The sequence below is a fragment of the Heterodontus francisci genome, chromosome 2, assembly GCF_036365525.1.
Source record: "Heterodontus francisci isolate sHetFra1 chromosome 2, sHetFra1.hap1, whole genome shotgun sequence".
In the NCBI taxonomy this organism is placed as follows: domain Eukaryota; kingdom Metazoa; phylum Chordata; class Chondrichthyes; order Heterodontiformes; family Heterodontidae; genus Heterodontus; species Heterodontus francisci.
Window position 1 is genome coordinate 140,684,359 of NC_090372.1, and position 26,232 is coordinate 140,710,590.

A 26,232-nucleotide genomic window follows, 5' to 3' on the forward strand; every position below is an offset into this window, starting at 1 on the left:
ACACTGAAGTCCTTGAGGCGGCCAACATCCCCAGCACATACACCTACTAAGCCAGCGGCGACTGAGATGGCTTGGCCATGTGAGCCGCATGGAAGATGGCAGGATCCCCAAGGACACATTGTACAGCGAGCTCGTCACTGGTATCAGACCCACCGGCTGTCCTTGTCTCTGCTTTAAAGACGTCTGCAAACGCGACATGAAGTCCTGTAACATTGATCACAAGTCGTGGGAGTCAGTTGCCAGCGATCGCCAGAGCTGGCGGGCAACCATAAAGGCAGGGCTAAAGCGTGGCGAGTCGAAGAGACTTAGCAGTTGGCAGGAAAAAAAAGTTAGAAGCGCAAGGAGAGAGCCAACTGCGTAACAGCCCTGTCAACCAATTTTATCTGCAGCACCTGTGGAAGAGTGTGCCACTCTAGAATTGGCCTTTATAGGCACTCCAGGCGCTGCTTCACAAACACTGACCACCTCCAGGCGCTTACCCATTGTCTCTCGAGACAAGGAGGCCAAAGAAAAAAAAAAAATCAACTGGGATCGTCTTAGTGCAAAAGGCTTAAAGGGGGAGGAATTCTTAAAATGCATACAGGAGAGCTTTTTGAGCCAGTACGTAGAAAGTCCTACAAGAGAAGGGGCAGTACTGGACCTAATCCTAGGGAATGAAGCTGGACAAGTGGTAGAAGTATCAGTGGGTGAGCGTTTCAGGGATATTGACCATAACTCTGTAAGATTTAAGGTGGTTATGGAAAAGGACAAAGACGGGCCAGAAATAAAGGTACTGAATTAGGGGAAGGCCGATTTCAATTTGGCCAAAGTGGACTGGGAGCAGCTACTTGTAGGAAAGTCTACATCAGGCCAGTGGGAGTCATTCAAAGAGGAAATAGTGAGGGTTCAGAGCCAACATGTACCCATTAAGGTGAAGGGCAGGACCATCAAGTCCAGGGATCCCTGGATGTCAAGGGATATAGAATATTGGATCAGGAAAAAAAAGGAGGCTTATGGCAGATTTGGAGCACTGAAAACAGCGGAGGCCCTAGAGGAGTATTAGAAGTGTAGGGGGTACTTAAAAAAGTAATTAGGAGAGCGGAGAGGGGACATGAAAAAACACTGGCAGGCAAAATAAAGGAAAATCCCAAGGCTTTTTATAAGTACATTAAGGGCAAGAGGAAACCAGGGAAAGAGTAGGGCCCATTAGGGACCTTAGTGGCAATCTGTGTGTGGAGCCGGAGGACATAGGTGAGGTTTTAAATGATTACTTTTCATCTGTGTTCACTATGGAGAAGGAAGATGTAGATCAGGGAGGGGGATTGCGATATACTTGAACAAATTAGCCTTGAAAGGGCGGAAGTTTTGGTTGTTTTAGTAGGCTTAAAAGTGGATAAATCCCCAGGCCCAGATGAGATGTATCCCAGGCTGTTGTGTGAGGCAAGGAAGGAGATAGCAGGGGCACTAACACAAATTTTCAGGTCCTCTCTGGCCACGGGACAGGTACCAGAGGACTGGAGGATAGCAAATGTGGTACCATTATTCAAGAAGGGTAGCAAGTAATTACAGGCCAGTGAGTCTAACATCAGTGGTTGGGAAGCTATTGGAAAAAAGTCTCAGGGACGGGATTGATCTCTACTTGGAAAGGCAGGGAATAATCAGGGATAGTCAGCATGGCTTTGTCAGGGGGTGATTGTGTCCAAACGAACTTGATTGAATTTTTCGAGGAGGTGACTAGATGTGTAGATGAGGGTAAAGCAGTTGAAGTAGCCTACATGGACTTCAGAGAGACTTTTGATAAGGTCCCCCATGGGAGATTGGTTGAGAAGGTAAGAGACCATGGGATCCAGGGCAATTTGGCAAATTGGATCCAAAATTGGCTTGGTGGCAGGAAATAGAGGGTAATGGTAGAGGTTTGTTTTTTGCGAGCGGAAGCCTGTGAACAATGGAAGCCTGTGTACAACAGGGATCGGTGCTGGGACCCTTGCTGTTTGTAGTGTACATTAATGATTTGGACATGAATATAGGAGATATGGTAAGTAAGTTCGCAGATGACATGAAAATTGGTGGTGTCGTAAATAGTGAGGAGGAAAGCCTTAGATTACAGGACGATATAGATGGGCTGGTAAAATGGGCGGAGCAGTGGCAAATGGAATTTAATCCTGAGAAGTGTGAGAATTTAATCCTGAGAAGTGTGAGGTGATGCATTTTGGGAGGACTAACAAGTCAAGGGAATATACAATGGATGGTAGGGCCCTAGGGAGTACAGAGGGTCAGAGGGACCTGGGTGTACTTGTCCATAGATCACTGAAGGCAGCAGCACAGGTAGGTAAGGTGGTTAGGAAGGCATATGGAATACTTACCTTTATTAGCCGAGGCATAGAATATAAGAGCACGGAGGTTATGATGGAGCTGTATAAAACGCTATTTAGACCACAGCTGGAGTACTGTGTACAGTTCTGGGCACCACACTATGGGAAGGATGTGATTGCACTGGAGAGGGTGCATGGGAGATTCACCAGGATGTTGCTTGGGCTGGAGCATTTCAGCTATGAAGAGAGACTGAAAAGGCAAGGGTTGTTTTCCTTAGAACAGAGAAGGATGAGGGGTCACGATTGAGGTATACAAAATTATGAGGGGCATTGATAGGTTAGATAGCAAGAGACATTTTCCCTTAGTGGAGGGGTCAAGAACCAGGGGGCATAGATTTAAGGTAAGGGGCAGGAGGTTTAGAGGGGAGTTGAGGAAAGCATTTTTCACCCAGAGGGTGGTTGGAATCTGGAATACACTGCCTGAAGTGGTGGTAGAGGCAGGAACCCTCACAACATTTAAGAAGTATTTAGATGAGCACTTGAAATGCCATAGCATACAAGGCTATGGGCCAAGTGCTGGAACATGGGACTAGAATAGTTAGGCGCTTGATGGATGGCACAGACACGATGGGCCTGTTTCTGTGCTGTATAACTCTGTGACTCTATGACTCATTAAATCGCAAATAATTACATTTAAATTCATGTTAAACAGCATTTCAGCAATTTAAAATAGGTTCCCATCATGTCGGGCGTCAATTCCAAAATTATACTTTCCCACCTCAGACAAAATCGGGAACCAATGTCACTGTGCCGGATTTCCAGGTGGACAGCTCTGCTGTGATTCTCTGTCCTCCAACGCCACCATACCCGCCTTAAATGGCCGCACAAAATTCAGCCCAATGTCCTTAGAGTTTAGCACTCAGTGCTAGGGGGCTCATCTTTTCCATTGTTGTACCATTGAAGAACCACAATCTTTGGCTTAACAATGGGACTAAGAAATAGAAATTCTTACTAGGTTCCGCCCACTCAGAAAGCACCTTCATAATCACCAACTGTTCTTAAATCTATTTGCAATATTATTTCCAACTGTAATACATTCTATCTCCAGTACCATTTGGGTTACAACAGTTTTGCAAGCACCCCGGCTCCAACAGTATGGGTTAGGACCGTTCCCTGAGCACCACATCTCTGGCAAATATCCTGTGATGTGATTGCTTTCCTCCACTGTGTGCATTATTTTGATCTGAATTAACTTCAGAGTAGAACATATAGTTCTAATGCTTTCTTCCATCACTTTCTCACAAATCTGTATCTTCTCCAAAATCACTTCTTACATGTCTTTTCCTTTCTGTCATAGCCCTTGCAACATATTTAGAGTTCATAGGTCACACTGCTCCTGCAACTGCCTTTCTCTTTAACTTAACTCCCGTGTGGTATACAACTTTTACACCATGTTAATCTTAATAATAAAACAAGGAGTTGGTAATTGTAATTAGATTCATGAGTGACATGTGAGTAACATACAACAACTAACAAGCATGATCTGTATTGATTCTATAGATTTTTCCTGTACAAAACTGCCACTGGTGTAAAAGTGCTTATTTGTGGTATGTACAGTTCCAGGAGGAGATGTTAATCTCGCCTGCCTGATGAGAAGCTGATGGGATCAGTTCAGCCCCCCCTTTTTGCACACGCCTGATTTTACTCTCCATGACATTGCCCATTTCCCGCCCACAAAGGTCAATTAAAATTTCCCCCAAATTATCATGACTTTCACAGAGCAGAAGACTTATTTGGCTTTAAACGTTGGTCTTGTGCTATGATCTTTTGGCCTTTACTTTGGTTTTTCAGTAAAAATTTACTCATTAAGCAAAAACCAATGCTTGACTTCCCAACATAAATCATCCTCTATCACTACTTCTATTTTAAATTCAGATAAATGGTTTAACTGATGGCTGATTCATTAAAAATTGTAATAAATTATAAATAAACAGGCTATTAAATGCACAATGTATCTGGGTCATGGAGAACGATCAAGAGAGTCTTCATAGATAATTAATCCTTCTCAACTTTGAAAAAAACAATTAGCTCAGATTCAGCAGAGCAGGGAACACAGAAATATTTGCTTATGACTGGAAAAACTGCAAGATTAATTATCTCAGGTTTAATAGAACTGTTAATTGTCTCAGATTGTTAAAATTAGTCTATTCAGGTTTTTAAGCTTTCACAGTTAACCAAAGGTTGTGCCGAAGAATCCATTAGAAGTCTCTGTTTCCAGAATCTGTGAATCCATCATTAATGGAGTTCTGCAATAAATCTTCTGAGTGATCCCTATCTCTTTCTCCCTGTGAGATGCTGTACTAGGAAGTCTAATATTGGTGGATCTAATCGGAGATTAAATGGACAATCCAGTATCCAGCCACGTGTGTGTGTGTGTGTACATGTGAATATGTCCATGTATGATTATGTAAGATCACAGATTATTAAGAATAGTTTCAGTACATTTTATTTTCATGGCTCCATTTCCTTAAAATATATCCTCATTGTTTAATTGTATAGTGACAGTATCAAGGCATGGCTTGAAGAAAACAACTTTTGCATGATACGTTGTCCAATTGTTAGCTTTCTGAAACGCCAATGGTGCTGATATTTCAGTGCATAAAAAGAGAGAATGGCAATGTATTGGCACACAGGAATGCAGCACACAAGGGATGGTTCCTTCTCTAAGTGTTCTCCATGAATTCATCAAATGAGAGGTTCAATTTCTGATGTTCAAGCACTTACATTAGCATTTTCGATATAGTTGGAATGCTGATTACTAGCAACACAGGCTTCAACATAGTCTCCAGACGTGTGAACTGTGTGGGACCTTTTAGGAAACGTATTATGAGTTGTTAGATGTGGGTTAAAAAAGGGTAATTTTTGTTTTTTATTAACTGCAGCTGGGCTGAAATTTTCATTTCTTTGAGATTAAATACAATGGAAAACAATTGAGTTTTTGATATGAATTAGTTCAAATTGGACCAATTTGATTTTAGCCAATCCAAATTACACATTATTTAAGAAAATATAACAATGTCATTTTGTAATTCATTCTTTGTAAAATATTATATTAGTATTAATGAGGCTGATTCTGGTACTGCACATTGGTTGGCCAGGTGGTGGGCTTGCTCCCTAGAGGAGTCAGCACGGGACCTGATTGATTATGGTTCTGAATCCTCATTACGATGTCTTTGGCGAGCTGTGAGTATAAAGTACGAGTACATCACCAAGACCACTGATTTCTCTTTCCATCTCGATCTCACTTTTACCTACGGCTCAGTAATCTCCAGGCTCTATTCATGAACATACAAAATTAACATACTGGAGGAGACCAACTGGTCCATCAAGCATGCCCCACACCATGATGCTTGAAGCATCAGAACTAGATACTCCTTACCCCACCCACATAGCCTTGTAAACTCCTGGGAGAGGCAAAATAAAGAGGGAAAACCAGGGGTCACTAAGGGAAAAAATAGTCTGGAAAATTCCTCTCCAAACCCCTCAGGCAATCAAAATCAGCCCAGGCGATCGCATAGACCAAGTGTTGTCAACATTCCAAGGTTCATTCTGTACAAGCTCCAATTTATCCAGAATTCTGCTGCCTGTATGCTATTCCATATTAAATCTCATTCACCTATCACCTCAGTCCTTTCCAACTGCCATTGTTTTCCCATGCCCTATTGTGGGGTTAAGGGGGTGTTTAGTCATGGCACCCCAGCCATCATGGTCTGGCACAAACTATATAAATGCATGTTTTTTGTTATATTTATTTCAAAATACTTGTCCTTATCTCCAAATCCATCCATGGTTTTGTAGCAATCTAACTATTCTATTTCATCTAGCTCTATATTTTAGCTTGCATCCTCTGGTCTTCTGGTATGTGCCCCCCATCACCACCACCCCCAATAGCCACACCCATCTCACTCCACCGATGGTGAAATCTTTAGCTATTGTGGCCATCCTCTTTGGACTTCTCTTCTCAGTCCTTTAACTTAGCTTTAATTCTTCCCATGGTCAAAAGCCTCCTCAAAGCATAGCTTTTTGAACTCACCTTTGGTCAGCTCCCTTCAACCTCCTTCTATTTCCTCCTTGGTGTCTGAGTTTTCTCTCTCTCTATTCCTCCCCCAACCCCCAAGAAGTTCCCTTGGTGCTATATAAATTTAACTTGCTACTGTGTCTAAAAGAGGAGGCATTACTAATGCCCAGTGTGCATTTTTAATTACCTGTCTCCAAATGTGACTGGCTACTAGATTGGAACTTTCCTTAATGAGGAACCTGTCTAGGCTACAAATATTACCATATTTACAGTGAATCACAGATTTAGTATTCATATTAGATTATTGATTTTTTCAGTTTTGCTGTATAAGTTATGATCAAAGTTGTAAATGCATAATGCTCATAGTGGAAATTTAAAATTGCTTGTCACAGATTACTACAAAGTATTCTTCATAAAATGCTCGTGTAGCAACGTTTCATTATTTAGAAAAAGATCTCAAGCTGAAAATGAAAAGTAAATTATCTCTCCGCTTCTGCAGTGTGGAAGTAATTTCATACCCACAGGTTTGAAATCATATCCCTTTTCTAAATGCCAATATGTTTATGCCAGTATGTTTCCTTCCGTCTGAGGCGAAAAACTCAAATGACAACTTATGTAATGTAGAATGAAAACTACTTACTGTCTCCTTGGCAACGTAGTGGACCGACTGCGAGTTTTGCTTCAGATCCTGAGCGGCTAGTGTCTCCAACTAATACCTGGCTTACTGGAAGATGATTCTTATAAGCAAGAAGTCCAGTATCCTTCCTCCTGAAAAAAATGTTTGACAAAAAGATAGATTTGTATAACTGAAAATGTCTGCTTACGTAGACATGAACTTTTAGCAGTACTTATGTTGCATAGTTTTGGACATGAACAAATTAAGAGGACAAGTGTCTTGGTGAACATTTTCCATTTGCTTCCAAACACAGAATGAAATGCCAAAATTGTCTTCAAAGTACTTCACTTGTATGTGACATTATATAATGAAAATTATATATGCTTGGTTCAATTTCTTTCTCTCAATTAAAAAAATTGTCAAATCATTTTCCAGTCCTTTTCAAGTTGGCAACTAGCTCTTATCATTTAGCTGGAATCTCACATAATAGATTGCAGTATCCTGCTTCCCATCTGAGGATCACAATCTCCATGGTGTATGGACTGAGGTCTGACCATGTCAGCAATCTCATTCTATTTCATTGAGGGTGAGGGAAAAGATACAAGAGACAGCCAAGGAGGTGGAGCTTCAACATGATAGTGAAATCTTTTTGAGGCTTTAGAATTATACTAGTAGTAAAATATTTTCAGCACCCCAGTAGATACTACCCAGAAGGCTACCCTGCATTCATTGTAAATATGCACTTGTATATTTACATTTCTGGCACACGTGGATGCGTTAGGAATACAGCTCCCAAATGAAAATGCCAATCAAGGATTTGTCCAGTGTGTTAATTCAGGCCAGAATTTTACATTGCAGCAGTGGTCCCGCCCACCAGCTAAAAAGTCGGCGCAATCCCACCTCTGCCGGGCCTGGAAGCCACGCAGCAATTATACGTAGCCCAGGCCCTTAACTGGCCTTGGTGGGGGCTTCCGCCTCTTTGAGGCAGGAAGTCCTGCTTCCAAGTGCGACCTACAGCTCTTCAGTCCCAGCAGTGCCACCGGGAGCAGTGGCCACTGCTGGGACTGCACCCAGTCAGTACCAGCAACAATGGAGGAGGCCTGGATAAGGTAAGTGGGAATTGGGCCTGGCTGGGACAATCGGCTGGGTCCCAGCGAGGTGGGGGGACAGGGGGAGGTGTTCCAGCGGGGGTGGTTTGTGCCCGATCAGGAGGGCCACCCAGCCTGCAAGGAGGCTGCCAGGTATTACTGGGTGGCTTCCTCAGGTAGTGAAGTGCCTGTCCACCACTGGTAAGATACCAGCGGTGGTGGGAGGAGTACCTTACATGGCAATTAATTGGCCACTTAAGGGCCTCAATTGGTCTGGGGTGAGCGGGCCATTTGCCACCTCCCCGACCGCTGGTAAAATCGCAGCGGGGGTGGGTAAGTGACAGGCATGGTACCCCCCCACCCCCCCACTCACTTTTATGCCTACCCCGCCTCCCAGCCCTCTCCCGGGGGTTGTAAAATTCAGGCCTCTGTTTAAAAATTTACAAGAATACTGAGTCCAACATGTGAAGCAGAAGTAATATATTTTGTGTCTGAACCCTCATGTGAAGCTTTCTGATTCATTCAATGCAGGCTCCTGTTCTATGTGAAAAACAACCAGTTAAATACCAACAATGAAAATTCACTTCTTAAGTCTGCACAGGCCCACTTACCAATCAAATAAGTTGTAACTTACCTCTATCGGCGTTGCTAACATGTCCTGAACCTATGGCCACCATTACTGGCTGACACTCCCTCATGAGGCCTCCCACCAGAGCAATCCACTCCCAGGCCTCCTTTCTGATGGGTTGCAGCACTTGCTTATCTATACCCTCTGCCCTATGACAATTCTTCGCAATCTTGGACCTTTGTTACTCAGCCTCCGCATAGTACTGCCAAAGATGTATTGGTATTTTTTAGTAAATAAAATTTTAATTTGTTTCAGACTCAGGAAAATAAAATACAATAAGGGTGATTTTGTGATCCTGCCCTTCCAGTGGGGAAGCCATGCTCTAAGGAAATGTGATCTGAGACATAGCTACAACATTTGAGTCACAATTCTCCAAGGCCATGTTCCCATTGAATGCAATTCATACGAAAGACACAGAATGACACAATCACTGTTAATGTCATTTGAACATCTTCCCTTGAATTTTTGCACAGAATGTTTGTTACCCATTGGAATAATAGGTATCAGAAACATGGTGGAAAAATATTGACTGTTATTAAATGATGCTAGCATTATTTCATAACTCTTCTCGAATTTTCTTCGTTCCTCTTAAGGTGCTCATGTTGGGATATGTGGGAGACAGTGATGTAGTGGTCATGTCACTGAACCAGAAATCCAGAGGCCCAGACTAATGCCCTGGAATCATGGGTTCTAATACCACTATGGCAGTTGGTGGAATTTAAATTCAATTCATTAATAAAAATCTGGAATTGAAAGCTAGTTTCAGTAATTAGCTATGAAACTATCATCCATTGTTGTAAAAACCCATCTGGTTCACTAATGCCCTTTAGGGAAGGAAATCTGCTGTCCTTACCTGGTCTAGCCTCCATGTGACTCCAGACCCACGGCAATGTGATTGACTCTTAACTGCCCTCTGAAATGGCCTAGCAAGCCACTCAGTTGTCAGGGGCAATTAGGGATGGGCAACAAATACTGGCCTTGCCAGTGATGCCCACCCATATCCCAAGAAAGAATTAAAAGAAAACAGCCAACAGCTACCTTATGATCCCTCTCTCAAGTGGCTATTCTTCACATGAACCTAGTTAGTTGTCCCCACCTGTTTATTTATCATTGGGGTATCACTGCTGAGCCTAATCCTGTAGTTGCCTGATGCCCATACATGGGCACTTTCTAATAGCGCTCTGTGGTTAGTGATCAACAACAGGAAACCTGATGGACTGTTCCTCTCCTTGCACAATGATCTTAAGATCAGTTGTAGAACTCCACAATTAAAATGCCTGATCAGCTACCTCAGCACAGAGGGCAAATAGATTTGTGACTTTCCTGTGTTACAACCAGGTGCGAAATGTGTCTAGGGGTCTTTTGCTGCCTTTACCTGGTTTTATTGTAACACGGTGTAATTTTAAACACACTGTTTTGAGCTCCCCCTTTGTGAATCATTGTTCACAGCTTTCCAATTATAAGTCAAAGAAACAAATGCACACATGTTTTCTGAGGTTTAAAGAAGAAAGATGAAATTTATTAAAACTTAAACTCTAATACGATTAACGCCTACAGATATACGAAACTCCCATGCTAACATGCACATACGATACACACATGCAACTAGGGACAGAAAAAAGGAGAGGTAAATATAGCAGAGAGGGGTTTGAGGCAATATCAGAAGAGTTTCTTGTTTACTGTTCACTTGATTGTAGGTAGTCTTACTGTTTGTCGGGGCCCAGTGTTCTTCTTAAACCTGGTCCACGTAAGAGACTTTTCTCTCTTTGAGGTTCACGTGTTTTCACAAGATTCAGTTCCATGGGAAAAAGATTGAGGCAGGCAGGACTGGAGAGGAGGTCTGTTCCAACCAGGAGCACATGGATTTCTGAGTTCAAATCCGGTTTTCTCCAATTTAAAACTCTCTCAGTTCCAACCTCTGCAACAGTCAGTTAGTCATGTGACTAAAACTGGTCTGACCACTTCTTCTGTGTATTGCAGAAGCAACAACCGGGTCCCCATTGTTCCCACACTGTCGGTTACTATGCAAATATATTTCCAGTCAGGGGCTTGCAATTTAAAGTTTTAATGTTCATGTGGCGAAATCATGGGTGTCTCAGTCTTGGCAGGTGAGGGGGTGGGGGGCGTTGTTTGCCTGACACCTGGAATGACTTTCTTCAGCCAGTAGGGCTGCCAATCACTGAGTGCTAGAGGGCCTCCCATTGGCTGTCCCTGATTGGTAAGCGAGCCCACTCTCTGGCCTTTAATTGGCTCAGGATTTGAAAATCCTAGTGGGTGTGCTTAAAGCATGCCGTGCAGGGTCAGGACCTGGAAACAGTCTCCATTTCCAGTTCCCAACCACTGATTGGAAATACAGCCCCAGATGCTCAGGTGGAGAAGGAAACAAAGTCATTTTCCTCACCATTTTTAAAAGAAATTATCATCCCGAGACGTACTCTGCTTTTTCACTGTTTGTTTTAATTAATTTTTATGACTTATGTATAAGTCACATCAAAATTGAAGCTTTCCCTATTGCAGGTTCTTAAACATGCTGTGCCTGCATGATGGCTAAATGTGTTGAAGCTTATATTTCAAGTATCAAAGAAGTAATATACTGGTGTGGGTTTGGCATTTCTTGGGGCCTGACTGTTTACATTGACTTATGCTGATTTATATATGGGCATATTCTAATGGGATTTTGTGGATACTTGGGTGTAATTAGCATCAGCAAAATGGATGCAACATTGGTGAATTTTCGTCTTGGGTTGCATCCAAGGAGGAAAACACAGACCATGATATCTACTCTGAGGATACACTTTTTATTTTTTAATTTACATTTTCTGTGCATATGTTTGGTACATGCAGATAATATGAGGATAAATACAGCACTCCTCCTTCCACCCACACATTCAATTTCCCCTATGGCAACAATTATTCTTGCTTGTTCTCTCTATTTTCTGCATAAGAATATTGTATTTCATGCAAACTTGTTGATCATAAGGTTACCATCGTAGTTCATCCATCCAGACCTCATCACAGCCTTGATCCAGACATGGATGCAAGAGCTAAATGCATGGGAGAGGTGAGAGTAGCTGCCCTGGACATCAAAGCAGTATTCTACCAAATACCAAGGGATCCCTAGCAAAACTGACGTCAGTAAAGGGGCAAAGGGAAAAAACCTCTCGTGGAAACAGTCATACCTGACACATAGGAAAATAGTTGCAGTTTCTGAGGCCAATTTCTGCTGCCATAAAACATTTTTGCAGGAGTTGGAGTTCCTCATGGCAGGGTCCTCTTCAGCTTCATCACTATTAACCTTCTCTCCATCATAATGTCAGGAAGGGGCTAGTCACTTACAATTCCAGAGAGTTCAGCTCCATTCACAACTCTTTGAAAATGAAGCAGCTTATAATAACCAACAGCAAAATTTAGATAACATCTGGACTTGGACTGACAAGTGGCAGGTTACATTTGTGCCTCATATTTGCCAGGTAATGACCAGCTCCAATAAGAAAAAGCCGAACAACCTCTCCTGACCTTGAACAGCACTGAGCACCTCACCATCAACATCCTGGGGGTCATCTCTGGCCAAATGTTTAACTGGCGTAGCCATAATAAAAGGCAAACTTACCAGAGAGCCATTCAAGTTTGTAGCACAGTAGGAATTCATTCGATCCATCACATCCAAGACTACTCTTATCTGCAGCAATTCAAAACTAATTCCACTTCCCTGGACTCTCCACATAGCTCTGTATCTCCCTTTGCTTCAAATATTTATACAATTTACCCTTAAAAAAATTCAATGGCATCTGCCTCAATCTCATTTTGTGGAAAAGTATTCCATGCCCTCTCTTCTTCCTCATCTACATACTATTCTTTGGTGACATCATTCATACCGTCACCACTCCTTTCAGGTGAAGCAGCGATTTACTTGTACTTCTTTCAATGTAGTATACTGTATTCGCTGCTCACAATGTGGTCTCCTCTACATTGGGGAGACCAAGCGCTGACTGGGTGACCGTTTTGCAGAACACCTCCGCTCAGTCCGCAAGCAGGACCCTGAGCTTCCGGTTGCTTGCCATTTCAACACTCCCCCCTGCTCTCATGCACACATCTCTGTCCTGGGATTGCTGCAGTGTTCCAGTGAACATCAACGCAAGCTCGCGGAACAGCATCTCATCTACCGATTAGGCACACTACAGCCTGCCGGACTGAACATTGAGTTCAATAATTTCAGAGCATGACGGGCCCCCCATTTCACTTTCATTTTTAGTTGTTTTTTCTTTTTTCCTTTTTTTTACATTTTTTACAACCTTTTTTTGCAGTTATTTCATTTCATCTTCGTTTGTTCAGTTTGCTTACCCACTGTTTTGTTTCATGTTTGCACTTGCTACTGTTCAATATTCAGTCCGTTAACATCGATTCTGTACTAATGCTTTGCCTTTCAACACACCATTAACATATTATTTGCCTTTGCTCCATGACCTTTTGGTCAGCTATGTGGCCTTGTCCAATCTACACCTTCTCCTTTGTTATCTCTTGCCCCACCACCACCTCACTTGCTAATAACCTGTGACATTTTTAATATTTGTCAGTTCCGAAGAAGGGTCACTGACCCGAAACGTCAACTCTGCTTCTCTTTCCACAGATGCTGCCAGACCTGCTGAGTGGTTCCAGCATTTCTTGTTTTTATTGCAGGAATTATAGAGTAGTTATAATGGGAGACCTTAGTTATCCTAATATAGACTGGGATAGTAATAGTGTAAAGGGCAGGGAAAGGAAAGAGTTTCTCGAGTGTGTTCAGAAAAATTTTCTACATCAGTATGTTTCCAGTCAATGAGGAAGGAAGCATTGCTGGATCTGGTCTGGGGAATGAGGTAGGTCAAGTGAATCAAGTGTCAAGAGGGGAACATTTAAGGGAGAGTGACAATACTATTATAAGGTTTAAGTTAGATGTGGAAAAGGACAAGGAGCAATCAGAATAAAGATAATTAATTGGAGGAAGGCCAAGTTCAATGGAGTGAAAATGGATCTGGCCCAAGTAAATTAGAATCAAAGATTGGCAAGCAAAACTGTATCTAAACAACGGGATGCCTTTAAAAAGGAGAGTGTTCAGGTACAGTCTAGTTACTTTCCCACCGGGGGGAAAGGTAGGTCAAACAGATCCAGAGCTCCTTGGATGATAAAAGAGATAGGGAATAAGATGAAGCAGAGAAAGGGTGCCAGGTTGATAATACAATTGAGAACCAGGCTGAATATAGAAGGCTCAGAGGTGAAGTGAAAAAACAAATAAGAGAAGCAAAGAAAGAGTATGAGAAGAGACTAGCAGCAGACATACAAGGGAATCCAAAAGTCTTCTATAGGCACATAAAAGTAAAAGGGTGCTAAAAGGAGGAGTGGGGCCAATTAGTGATCTAAAAGGGGATTTACGCATGGAGGCAGGGGACATGGCTGAGGTATTAAATGAGCACTTTGTAACTGTCTTTACCAAGGAAGATGATGCTGTCCAAGTCACGGTGAAAGAAGAGATAGTTGAGACATTGGGTTGAAATTTATGTTGCAGCTGCCGATTACGGTGATGGCCGTAAAAGATGGCGGCCCACATGCGCGGATTTTACTCTGCAGAGCTGCCACGATATTATACATAGCAGAACATTTACAAGGCCAGGGAAGACTGCACCGCCACCACCACCACCCCCCCCCCCCCCCCACCCCAATCATGGAGAAGGAGGATGTATGGGGTGTTAGGGGTCGGCAACAAAGGAACGGGTGGCTCTCAGTGGGCCTTCCTGATGCCAGATCCATTGTACAGGCACAAAGTGCCTTTTAATGAGGGACCCGCCCTCAGAGCCAGCAAGCAACCCGTTCAGTTGAGAAAATTTTAACTCATCTAGATTGGATGTCGGACAAGAAGTCTGACAATACAGAGGCAGTGGAGGGGTTGAGAGAGGTAGTGAGGTAGAGCTGGGTGCCATCAGAATACCCGTACAACCTGACATGCTTCTGGACGATGTCACTGAGCAGCATCAATCATGTAGATGAGGAAGAGGAGTAGGCCAAAGATAGACCCTAGGGGACACTCCAGAGCAGTGCTTCTCAAACTTCTTTGTCTGTGGACCACTTAGCCAGGGCAAAAGACCCCGCAGACCACCTATTGGTCCTACCCCACCCACTTTTGCTTGTCACCACAAAAAAACTCATCAAAATTAACGGGAAGAATGGTTTTGCTTTGGATGAGACATCAATCAGGTGATGTCTGGTTCAAAGCTCGAGAGCTTCAGTCTCACGTGGGGCTCCACGTTCAGCCGGTTCCTCATCTTAGTTTTCAGCCCAACAAAGGTTGAAAATCCAATCTCGCAGTTGTCTATTGTTGGCAATGGCAGCAAGTACTTCAGAGCTACGTCGGCTAGTCCAGGATACTCATACCATACATGGAGCCAAAAGTCTATCGAACTTTTCTCACCGCATATCAGCTACAGTGACTTGCATTTTGGACCAGCCCACAGACTACCTGGAGGACTCTCGCGAACCACCATGCTTTGAGAACCACTGTTCTAGTGACAACAGTGGGAGGGAAAGAAGAGCCTTTGCTAACAACAGAGAGAAGGTTATTGACGAAGTAGCTGTAGATTGTTGGGAGAAGGATGCTAAAGTCAGCTTTGACTGATTAAAACAAAATGTTTTATCACAATCGCATACCCAAACTTTAATTACAAAGCCACTGAAATATTCACAGAATCCGGTAGTCACCAGACAAGCGCAGAAGCAAGCATTCTTGTATACATGGCAATAACCTGCCTTGACTGTTGAAGATCATGTTTCCCAAACAACCTTTGTCAAGGCTGATATACACATTAAAACATTCGTAGCCTTTCACTTGCTAAAAACATTTTATTCCCTTTAGGTGCCCACGTCCTTTTAAATTTACTGTCATGCTAGGCCCCCACCTGCCAAGAATGAGGCACATTAGTTTTGTCATGAACATTGATTTTAAATTGTTGCTGGAGAGAGGAAATGACTTGTTAAACAGATCAGCTGTGGCTGGAAAATATATTTGCATATTAACAGACTGTGCTTGGAAGGACAAAGGACCATTCCCTTACACATTCAACCCACAATGGACCTTCATCACCAGGTATTGTGCGTAAGAGGAGTATTCTAGAGACTGTTAAGGTGATACAAGGACTGGTTAGACCAGCTGGTCACATGACTAACTGGCTTTTCCAGGGTCTTTTGAACTAGCCACAGACAGTTTGAACTGGAGAAGGACTGTTTGCTCCTGGACTGAGAAGATCTCTCCTGTTTGCTCCCATCTCTTTCTCACAAGCCTCTGAATACATTGAAGACACATGAACCCCAAGAGAGAAAAGTCTCCAACAGTGAACAAAGTTTAAGAAGAATACTGGCCCGAACGAAAAACAAGATCTACAATCAAGGACTCTACAGTGAGCTTGAAGAACTGAAACAAAAACTCTTCAAATATTGCCTCAAAATTTTCCACTTTATTTTTCTTCCGCTCTTTTCTGTCTCTATTTGCATGTATATATTGCGTATGCATGCTTGCATGGGCGTGTTGTGTATTCGTAGGCGTCAAACGAATTAGAGTTTAAGTTCAAGTATAATAAATTTCAACTTTTCTTCTTTAAACCTAAGAAAGCCTGTTTGTGCTGGTTTTTTTGCCTTATAATTTTAATGCGATTAACAAGGATTCACCAAGGGGGAGCTAAAAACACGGTATTTAAAAAAAATTAAACCCTGTCATGGTAAGACTAGGTGAAGGCTGAGAGGAACCCCTCGACACCTTTCTCACCTGGTCGTAACAAAAATTATTTACTGCCTCCATGGAAAGCTCCCAATGCTGGGGCCAATATGGGCTGAGAATTTGACCACACCATGCAAATGAAGCTGGCCCTCCAAAATCAAATATAACAATGTCATTAACAGTTGATCAGTGCCCAACTGATGCCTAATTGGAGGCCTAGTGGGAAAATCTATACTAGAGAAAACATCCTCTTCACCATAGAGGATATAAGTAATATCCTAGAAATAGCTGTAAATCAGGAAATGGAAGGGAGGGAGGAACTCAAGAAAATTACAATCACCAGGGAAGTGGTACTGAACAAATTGTTGGAGCTGCATGTTGACAAGTCCCCGGATCCTGATGGACTTCATCCTTGGGTCTTAAAAGAAGTGGCTAGTGAGATAGTTGATGCGTTGGTTTTGATTTTCCAAAAATTCCCTAAATTTGGAGAAGGTTCCTTTAGATTAGAAAATAGCCAATGTAACTCCTTTATTCAAAAAGGGAGGGAGACAGAAAGCAGGAAACTACAGGCCAGTTAGCTTAACATCTGTCATAGATTGTTGGATTATTAAAGACATTGTAGCAGGCATTCAGAAAAAATCAAGGTAATCAGGCAGAGTCAACATGGTTTTGTGAAAGGGAAATCATGTTTAACCAATTTATTGGAGTTCTTTGAAGAAGTAACATGTGGTGTGGATAAAGGGGAACTGGTGGATGTACTGTACTTAGATTTCCAGAAGGCATTTGATAAGGTATCACATCAAAGGTTATTGCGGAAAATAAAAGCTCATGGTGTAGGTTGTAACATATTGGCATGGATAGAAGATTGGCTAGCTAACAGAAAACAGAGAGTAGGCATAAATGGGTCATTTTCTGATTGGCAAGATGTAACAAGTGGTGTGCCACAGAGATCAGTGCTGGGGCCTCAACTTTTTACAATTTATATAAATGACTTGGATGAAGGGACTGAAGGTATGGTTGCTAAATTTGCTGATGACACAAAGTTAGGTAAGAAAGTAAGTTGTCAAGAGGAAATAAAGAATCTACAAAGGGATATAGGTAGGTGAATTGAGTGGACAAAGATCTGGCAAATGGAGTATAATGTGGGAAAATGTAAAATTGTCCATTTTGGCAGGAAGAATATAACGAAGCATATTATCTAAATGGTGAGAGATTGCAAAGCTCTGAGTTGCAGAGGGATCTGGGTGTCCTAGTGCATGAATCACAAAAGGTTAGTATGCAGGTACAGCAAGCAATTAGGAAAGCTAATAGAATGTTATCGCTTATCGCGAGGGGAATTGAATACAAAAGTAGGGAGGTTATGCTTCAGGTATACAGGGCATTGATGAGACCACATCTGGAGTACTGTGTACAGTATTGGTCTCCTTATTTAAGGAAGGATGTAAATGCGTTGGAAGTAGTTCAGAGAAGGTTTACTAGACTAATACCTGGAATGGGTGGGGTGTCTTATGAAGAAAGGTTGGATAGGCTAGGCTTGTATCCACTGGAATTTAGGAGAGTAAGAGGCGACTTGATTGAAATATATAAGATTCTGAGGGGTCTTGACAGGGTGGATGTGGAAAGGATGTTTCCTCTTGTGGGAGAATCTCGAACTACGGGTCACTGTTTAAAAATAAGGGGTCGCCCATTTAAGTCAGAGATGAAGAGAAATTGTTTCTCAGAGTGTTGTGAGTCTTTGGAATTCTCTTCCTCAAAAGGCAATGGAAGCAGAGTCTTTGAATATTTTTAAAGCAGAGGTGGATAAATTCTTGATAAGCAAGAGGGTGAAAGGTTATTAGTGGTAGGTGGGAATGTGGAGTTGAGGTTACAATCAGATCAGCCATGATCTTATGGAATGGCGGAGCAGGCTTGAGGGGCCGAGTGGCCTCCTCCTGCTCCTAATTCATATGTTTGTTTGTCGAATGATGATCCTGGAACTTCATGGAAATAAAATATATATTACACAGACCTGCATGAAGCAGCTGCTTCATACTTTAACTACTTTGCAACAGTTTTTAGTTTATCTTGAAAGAATTTACAGAGCGAAATGAAAGAAAAAGCTGACATCTTAATGCTATGGGATTTCTTACTATTTATGGTGAATTGTGACTAACATTTCACAGACGCTGATGTCTTAATAAATTATAATGCATTCATGGAAGAATACCAAAATATCTATTTTCTTCATGATCCAGTGAACTATTGGTATTAGACCATACACGCAGGAGAGCACCTGATTTAATTCTGCTCTGGGCCAATTTAGTTAATCTCAGCAGGGACACTACAATTGATCTCCTGAGCTACAGACCAGAAGGAAAAAGCCAGTGATTTATGATCACTATGCAGTAAACCTACTGGAAAGCGAGTGTGAACATACAAACAGGAGTCGGCCATTCAGCCTGTGAGCATGTTCAGCCATTCTATCCGATCATGGCTGATCTGCACCTCAATTACATTTAACCACCTTTGTTCCATATCCCTTGATTCCCTTACTTAATAAAACTCTATTGATCTCAGTCTAGAAAATTTCAATTGGCACAGCATCCACAGTCTTCTGGAGAAAGAGTTCCAGATTTCCACTCCCTTGGTGTGAAAAGGTGCTTTCTGATTTCTCTCTGAAATGACATAGCTCTAATTTAAGATTATGTCCCTTGTTTTAGATTCCCCCACAAGAGGAAATCGTTTTCCTGTATCGGTTTTATCAAATCCTTTCATGGTTTTAAACACTTGAGGTAGATCACTGCTCAGGTTTCTAAACTCAGAGAAATACAAACCAATTTTATGAAACCTGTCTTCATAATTTAACTCTTTAAGTCCTTGCATAATTCTGGTGAATCTGTCCTGTACCCCCTTGAAGGCCAATATTTATTTTCTGAGATTTGTTGCCCAAACTGAATATAGTACTCCAGATGGGATTTGACCAAGATTCTGTACATTTTGAATTCCAAGGCCAACATTCCATGAGCCTTTTCAATTACTTTTTCTACCTGTGCACTAGACTTTAGTAATTTATATAGAGGCACACCCAAATTCTATTGTTTCATATGTGAATATATCAGGTGAAAACTGGTTCAGGTATGGTCATTCTGCATTCCAAAGTTAAATAATTAACTGGCACATTGTATAGGCTTACACAAGAAGAATGGGCATTTGGGTGAGGTACTGTAATCTGCGGAGCTCTACCCCAACATGAGCCTGTAACTAAATATTGGGTCCATGCCCATCCCAAGCCCATACCACTGACCCGAGCCTGTACCCAACACAAGCCCATACCCTGATCTAAATCCTTAACCCAAACTGAGTCTGTAACCCGATGTGATCTCGTAAGCCCAACCCGACCCCTGACCCGAGCCCCTAACCCTAACCTGAGGCCATTGCTGAAGTGAGCCTGTACCCCTGACCTGAGCCTATACCCAATGTACGCCTGTATCCCTATCCAAATTCTTAACCTACATTGAGCCCATACCATGAGCTGAACCCATAACCTCAACCTGAACCCATATCCCAACACAAACCCATATCCCAATCCAAATACTTAACCCGACCCAAGACTGTACCCCGAGCTTAAACCATAAAACTGATCCAAACCCATAGCCCCAACCCCAACCAGTAACCCCGATCCGAAACTGTAACCCCGATCCGAACCCGTAATCCAGACCCAAGCCCCTAACCCTGACCCAAGCCCGTAACGCTGTCCCAAGCCCGTAACCCCGTCCCAAGCCCGTAACTCCAACCCGAGCCCGTAATCCCAACCCGAGCCCATAACCCTGAACCGCGCTCCTACACCCCACCTGAGCTGATACTCTGACCCAGGTCCATAACCCCAAACCGAGAATGTAAGCCTGCTTCAAACTCATAAACCTGACCCAAACACATAACCCCAACTCGAACCCGTAACACCAATCCGAGCCCGTAACCCCAACCTGAACCCATAACCCCAACTTGAGCACGTAACCCTTACCCGAACGCATAACCTCCAACTGAACCCATAACCCCGAACTGAGCTCAGACTCCTGACTCGAGCCCATACCCCGACATGAGCCTTGCCTGTAACCCCAATAGAGTCAGAGAGTCATAGAGTTATACATCACAGAAACAGGCCCTGCGGCCCATCGTGTCTGAGCTGGTCATCAAGCACCCAACAATTCTAATCCCATTTTTCAGTACTTGGCCCGTAGCCTTGTATGCTATGGTGTTTCAAGTGCTCATCTAAATACTTCTTAAATGTTGTGAGGGTTCCTGCCTCCACCACCCCTGCAGGCAGTGCATTCCAGATTCCAACCACCCTCTGGGTGAAATATTTTTTCCTCAAATCCCCTCTAAACCTCCTGCCCCTTACCTTAAATCTATGTCCCCTGGTTATTGACTCCTCTGCTACGGGAAAAGTTTCTTACCATCTAACCTATCAATGCCCTCATAATTTTGTATACCTCAATCAGGTTCACCCTCAGCCTTCTCTGCTCTAAGGAAAACAATCCTAGCCTTTCCAGTCTCTCTTCATAGCTGAAATACTCCAGCCCAGGCAACATCCTGGTGAATCTCCTCTGCACCCTCTCCAGGGTAATCACATCCTTCCTATAGTGTGGTGCCCAGAACTGTACACAGTACTTCAGCTGTGGTCTAACTAGCGTTTTATACAGCTCCATCATAACCTCCCTGCTCTTATATTCTATGCCTCGGCTAATAAAGGCACGTATCCTATATGCCTTCCTAACCACCTTATCTACTTGTGCTGCTGCCTTCAGTGATCTATGGACATGTACAACAAGGCCTACCATCCACTGTATATTCCCTTACCTTGCTAGTCCTCCCAAAATGCATTACCTCACACTTCTCAGGAATAAATTCCATTTGCCACTGCTCCACCCATTTTACCAGCCCATCTATATTGTCCTGTAATCTTTCCTCCTCACTATTTACGACACCATCAATTTTCGTGTCATCTGCAAACCTACTGATCATACCTCCTATATTCATGTCTAAATCGTTAATATACATTACAAACAGCAAGGGTCCCAGCACCGACCCCTGCGGTACACCACTGGTCACAGGCTTCCACTTGCAAAAACAACCCTCGACCATCATCCTCTGTCTCCTGCCACAAAGACAATTTTGGATCCAATTTGCCAAATTGCCCTGGATCCCATGGGCTCTTACCTTCTTAACCAATCTCCCATGCAGGACCTTATCAAAAGCCTTACTGAAGTCCATGTAGACTACATCAAATGCTAACAGCTTTACCCTCATGTACACATCTAGTCACTGCCTCGAAAAATTCAATCAAGTTAGTTAGACACGATCTCCCCTTGACAAAGCCATGCTGACTATCCCTTATTAATCCCTGCCTCTCCAAGTGGAGATTAATCCTGTCCCTCAGAATTTTTTCCAATAGTTTCCCGACCACTGATGTTAGACTCGCCAGCCTGTAATTACCTGCTTTATCCCCTGCTACCCTTCTTGAATAATGGTACCACATTTGCTGTCCTCCAGTCCTCTGGTACCTCTCCAATGGCCAGAGAAGATTTGAAAATTTGTGTCAGAGCCCCTGCTATCTCCTCCCTTGCCGCACATAACAGCCTGGGAAACATCTCATCTGGGCCTGGGGATTTATCCACTTTAAGCCCACTAAAACAGCTAATACTTCCTCCCTTTCAATGCTAATATGTTCAAGTATATCACAATCCCTGTCAATGATCTCAACACCGACATCGTCCTTCTCCATAGTGAACACAGATGAAAATTAATCATTTAAAACCTCACCTATGTTCTCCAGCTCCACACACAGATTGCCACTTTGGTCCCTAATGGGCCCTATTCTTTTCCTGGCTATCCTCTTGCCCTTAATATACTTATAAAATGTCTTGGGATTTTCCTTTATCTTGCCTGCCAGTGTTTTTCATGTCCCCTCTTCGCTCTCCTAATTACTTGTCTAAGTACCCCCCTACACTTTCTACACTCCTCTAGTGCCTCCGCTGTTTTCAGCGCTCTGAATCTGCCATAAGCCTTTTTTTTCCTTATTCAATCCTCTGTATCCCTTGACATCCAGGGTTCCCTGGACTTGTCGGTCCTACCCTTCACCTTAACGGGAACATGTTGGCTCTGAACTCTCACTATTTCCTCTTTGAATGACTCCCACTGGTCTGATGTAGACTTTCCTACAAGTAGCTGCTCCCAGTCCACTTTAGCCAGATCCTGTTTTATCATATTGAAATCAGCCTTCCCCCAATTTCCTTTATTTTTGTCCATCTTTGTCCTTTTCCATAACTACCTTAAATCTTACAGAGTTATGGTCACTATCCCCGAAATGCTCCCCCACTGGTACTTCTACCACTTGTCCAGCTTCATTCCCTAGGATTGGGTCACCTTCTCTTGTAGACTTTCTACGTACTGGCTCAAAAAGCTCTCCTGTATGCATTTTAAGAATTCCGCCCAATTTAAGCCTTTTGCACTAAGACTATCCCAGTTGATATTGAGGAAGTTGAAATCCCTTACTTTTATTACCCTATTATTTTTACCCCTCTCTGAGATTTGCCTACATATCTGCTCCTCTACCTCTCCCTGACTGTTTGGAGGTCTGTAGTACACTCCCAGCCAAGTGATTGCCCCCTTTTTGTTTTTAAGTTCTACCCATATGGCCTCATTTGAGGAACTTTCTCAGATATCATCCCTCCTTATTGCAGTAATTGACTCCTTGATCAACAGTGCAATGCCACCTCCTCTTTTACCCCCTCCCCTGTCAGGCCTGAAGATTCTATACCCCGGAATATTGAACTGCCAGTCCTGCTCCTCCCTCAGCCATGCCTCTGTGATGGTAATAATATCATATTCCCATGTGTTAATCAATGTGAGCCCATACCCTGACCCAAATGCGAGCCTGTACCCTGATGCAAGCCCATGCCCAAATGTGAATCCCTAACCCCGTGACCCTGTACCCCAATGTGTGTCTGTTTTCAGGAAAGAATGGGAGAAATTTGAGAAGGAGAGCAGAATGTCAATATCAACTATAGAGATATTATTTTTTTCTTTAGCTATGAAACTCTTTTAAAAGAACCTATGCCAAGTCTATAAAGAATCACTGGGGCAGTGTGCATTTAGGATCTCAATTCACACACTTTACATGAAGAATTGGGAATTTCACATGTTTGAGTTGTGAATTCTGCTATCAGTAAAATTACAAGTCATTGCCGCAAAATGAAACAAAAAATGTGATAAGGTGAATTTACTCACCACTGTTTGGCATCAGCATCACAGTTGCAGTAATACTTTGGATTGGTGCAATTCCGCTCAATCCCACAAGCACATTTTTGTATTCCTGGACCAGAACCTCCCCAGTAATAATGCTTCTCATTTCCTTTTCCTATCCACCAAGTATATGGATTTCCAGCTGCAAAATTAACATCACAGACACACTAAATAAATGTTGATAATTAACTGCTAAAGCCTTTCTTGACAGTCCTACCAGAAACATTTTCACTGAGTTAGCATCAAATAATAATAATTTTTTGCAAAGCTAATATCAAAATTTGACTCCATTGTTATTACATTACACTCTTTGGGAACCAAGCTTGTTGCATTAGGGTATATGCTATGGAGAAGTCCTGCAACATATAAATTCACAAATGCAATATTACAAGGCTGAGAGCCAAAATTCAAGGTTTTAAGAGACATGCGGAAAATACTCGATTGGAGATTTGCAAGGCAGTAAATAATTGAGGAATTAGGATGCTCTGGAAATGTTTCCCTCAAAAAGCTGTTGAGGCTAGATCAATTGAACATTTTAAAACAGAGATTGCTCGATTTTTGTAAGGCAAATTTATTAAGGGTTGTGGAACCAAGGTGGAGCTATGGCAGAACAGGCTTGACAGGCTGAATGGTCTACTGCTGTTCCTATGCTCCCACAAACTCACAGGAGTGAAACTTTGACTGCTTACAGGAGAAATTCAGAAGTTGTTTTTCAGCTGAAACATGCCCTAGTTCAGACATTACTTTTGTGTTAGAATAGGAAAGTAATTTCATAGGCTAGGAGTGCACAATTAATAGTGAGATTTTCTCAAAGCATGTTCAGAACTATTTTTGAGTTGATGTTCATTCACTAATAAAAAACACTTTTCCCCACCCTCTATACAAATTTGAAAGTTTTTCAAGTATTTTGAAAATGGACCATCATGTGGAGACCCTCATCACGGCATTGCAGCACAGCTGATAAAAATGGTCAAGTATTTAAAAACAGATGACACAAGGATATTTTAATAAGTGCAACTGAAAAATTATAAAGCATCTGATCATTATTTTATAGTGTTGTAAATTGAGAACTCTATAATGATAGTGTGGCTAAATATATTTGAATCACTAAAATGTATGGCTCTAAGTGCTTTAAGATATCATAAAAGTATTTGCCTTTATAAATTTATTTCATTCTTGGGCCATCCCAAAACACTTTATAACCAACGAATTATCTTTTTTCATGTGTAGTCAATATCATAAGTTGTAAAACTTGGCAATTAATTTGTACGGAGCAAAATTCCATAAACAGAATATGAATGAATGACCGAATCAGTTGTTTTCAGTGGTGTTGATTCAGGGAAGAATGTTGGCTAGAACACAAGAAAAATTTGTACGCTTCTAAGAAATTGTGACTATGAGCTCTTTTACATTCACCTGAGTCAGCAGAAGTGGCCCCAGATTAATGTCGCACCTGAAAAATGGCAGCTCCAACAATGCAGCACTACCTCAGTACTGTACTGGAGCGTCAGCCAAGATGATGCGCTTGCAGTGGGGCTTGTATCCACAAATTGCTAACTCAGAGACGAAAGTGCTATTAACTGAGAAAGCTGCAGAAAATAATATTATAGGAACCTTATTGAAACCCAATCAGAAACTGTGGATGATTTGAAGCTGAAGGTTGAAACAATCAGGAAGTGCTTCTAGACAGCACTGTAGACAGATACCATGCAGACACCCAATGTATCATATATAAACTTCAGGAAGTGCTCATGTACACATATACACTTGTTTCAAATGATAAGAAGAAATATATTCAGATTCAACACCAAGTACTCAAGTTGATTGCTTTTACATGCATGAAATATTAAATCAGCATTATTGCTAGTAATGCGCTACCTGAGGCATTACTGTGGGAATTTTCAATTATTTCAGTACGACGTGTTGACAGGCTTTGCGATGTTTTGTTAGAGAGACTTCTTTAAAACAATTTTTAAAAGAATATATTGGGAAACATATGACTTCCCAATTACATTGTGCAAAGTATGAAGAATGAGTTTGAATGTTCCCTTTGCTGTTTCCTCAGTATTTACCAACTATACATATGGTTCAGTTCTTAATATAGATATACATGCTTACAGCTTGTTGTATTTTTCCGAGATTAACTGTGGGTCACTGAACATTTTTTTGACCAACTGTGTAGCATAATAGAGAAGGGAGATATTTAAAGAGTTCAAAAGTGTTGCCTCTGCTGATTTCTACTCTTGCCTCCTACAGATGATGCATCTAGTTAATAGAACAAAGAAGAACAAAGAAAATTACAGCACAGGAACAGGTCCTTCGGCCCTCCAAGCCTGCGCCGATCCAGATCCTCTATCTAAACCTGCCGCCTATTTACTAAGGGTCTGTATCTCTTTGCTTCCTGCCCATTCATGTATCTGTCTAGATACATCTTAAAAGACGCTATCGTGCCCGCGTCTACCACCTCCGCTGGCAATGCGTTCCAGGCACCCACCACCCTCTGCGTAAA

General features: G+C 42.2%; 1 protein-coding gene across 1 annotated transcript in view; it reads right to left on the reverse strand.

The window, feature by feature from the left end:
• Nucleotides 1–26,232, reverse strand: part of LOC137347208 (contactin-associated protein-like 2) — a 1,554,138-nt gene that overhangs the window by 580,419 nt on the left and 947,487 nt on the right. The window contains exons 13-14 of the mRNA XM_068011439.1: nucleotides 23,709–23,865; nucleotides 7,010–7,137 (exon numbers count right to left, since the gene is read on the reverse strand). Coding sequence (XP_067867540.1) covers nucleotides 7,010–7,137; nucleotides 23,709–23,865 — 285 coding nt within the window. The remainder of the gene's footprint in view (nucleotides 1–7,009; nucleotides 7,138–23,708; nucleotides 23,866–26,232) is intronic.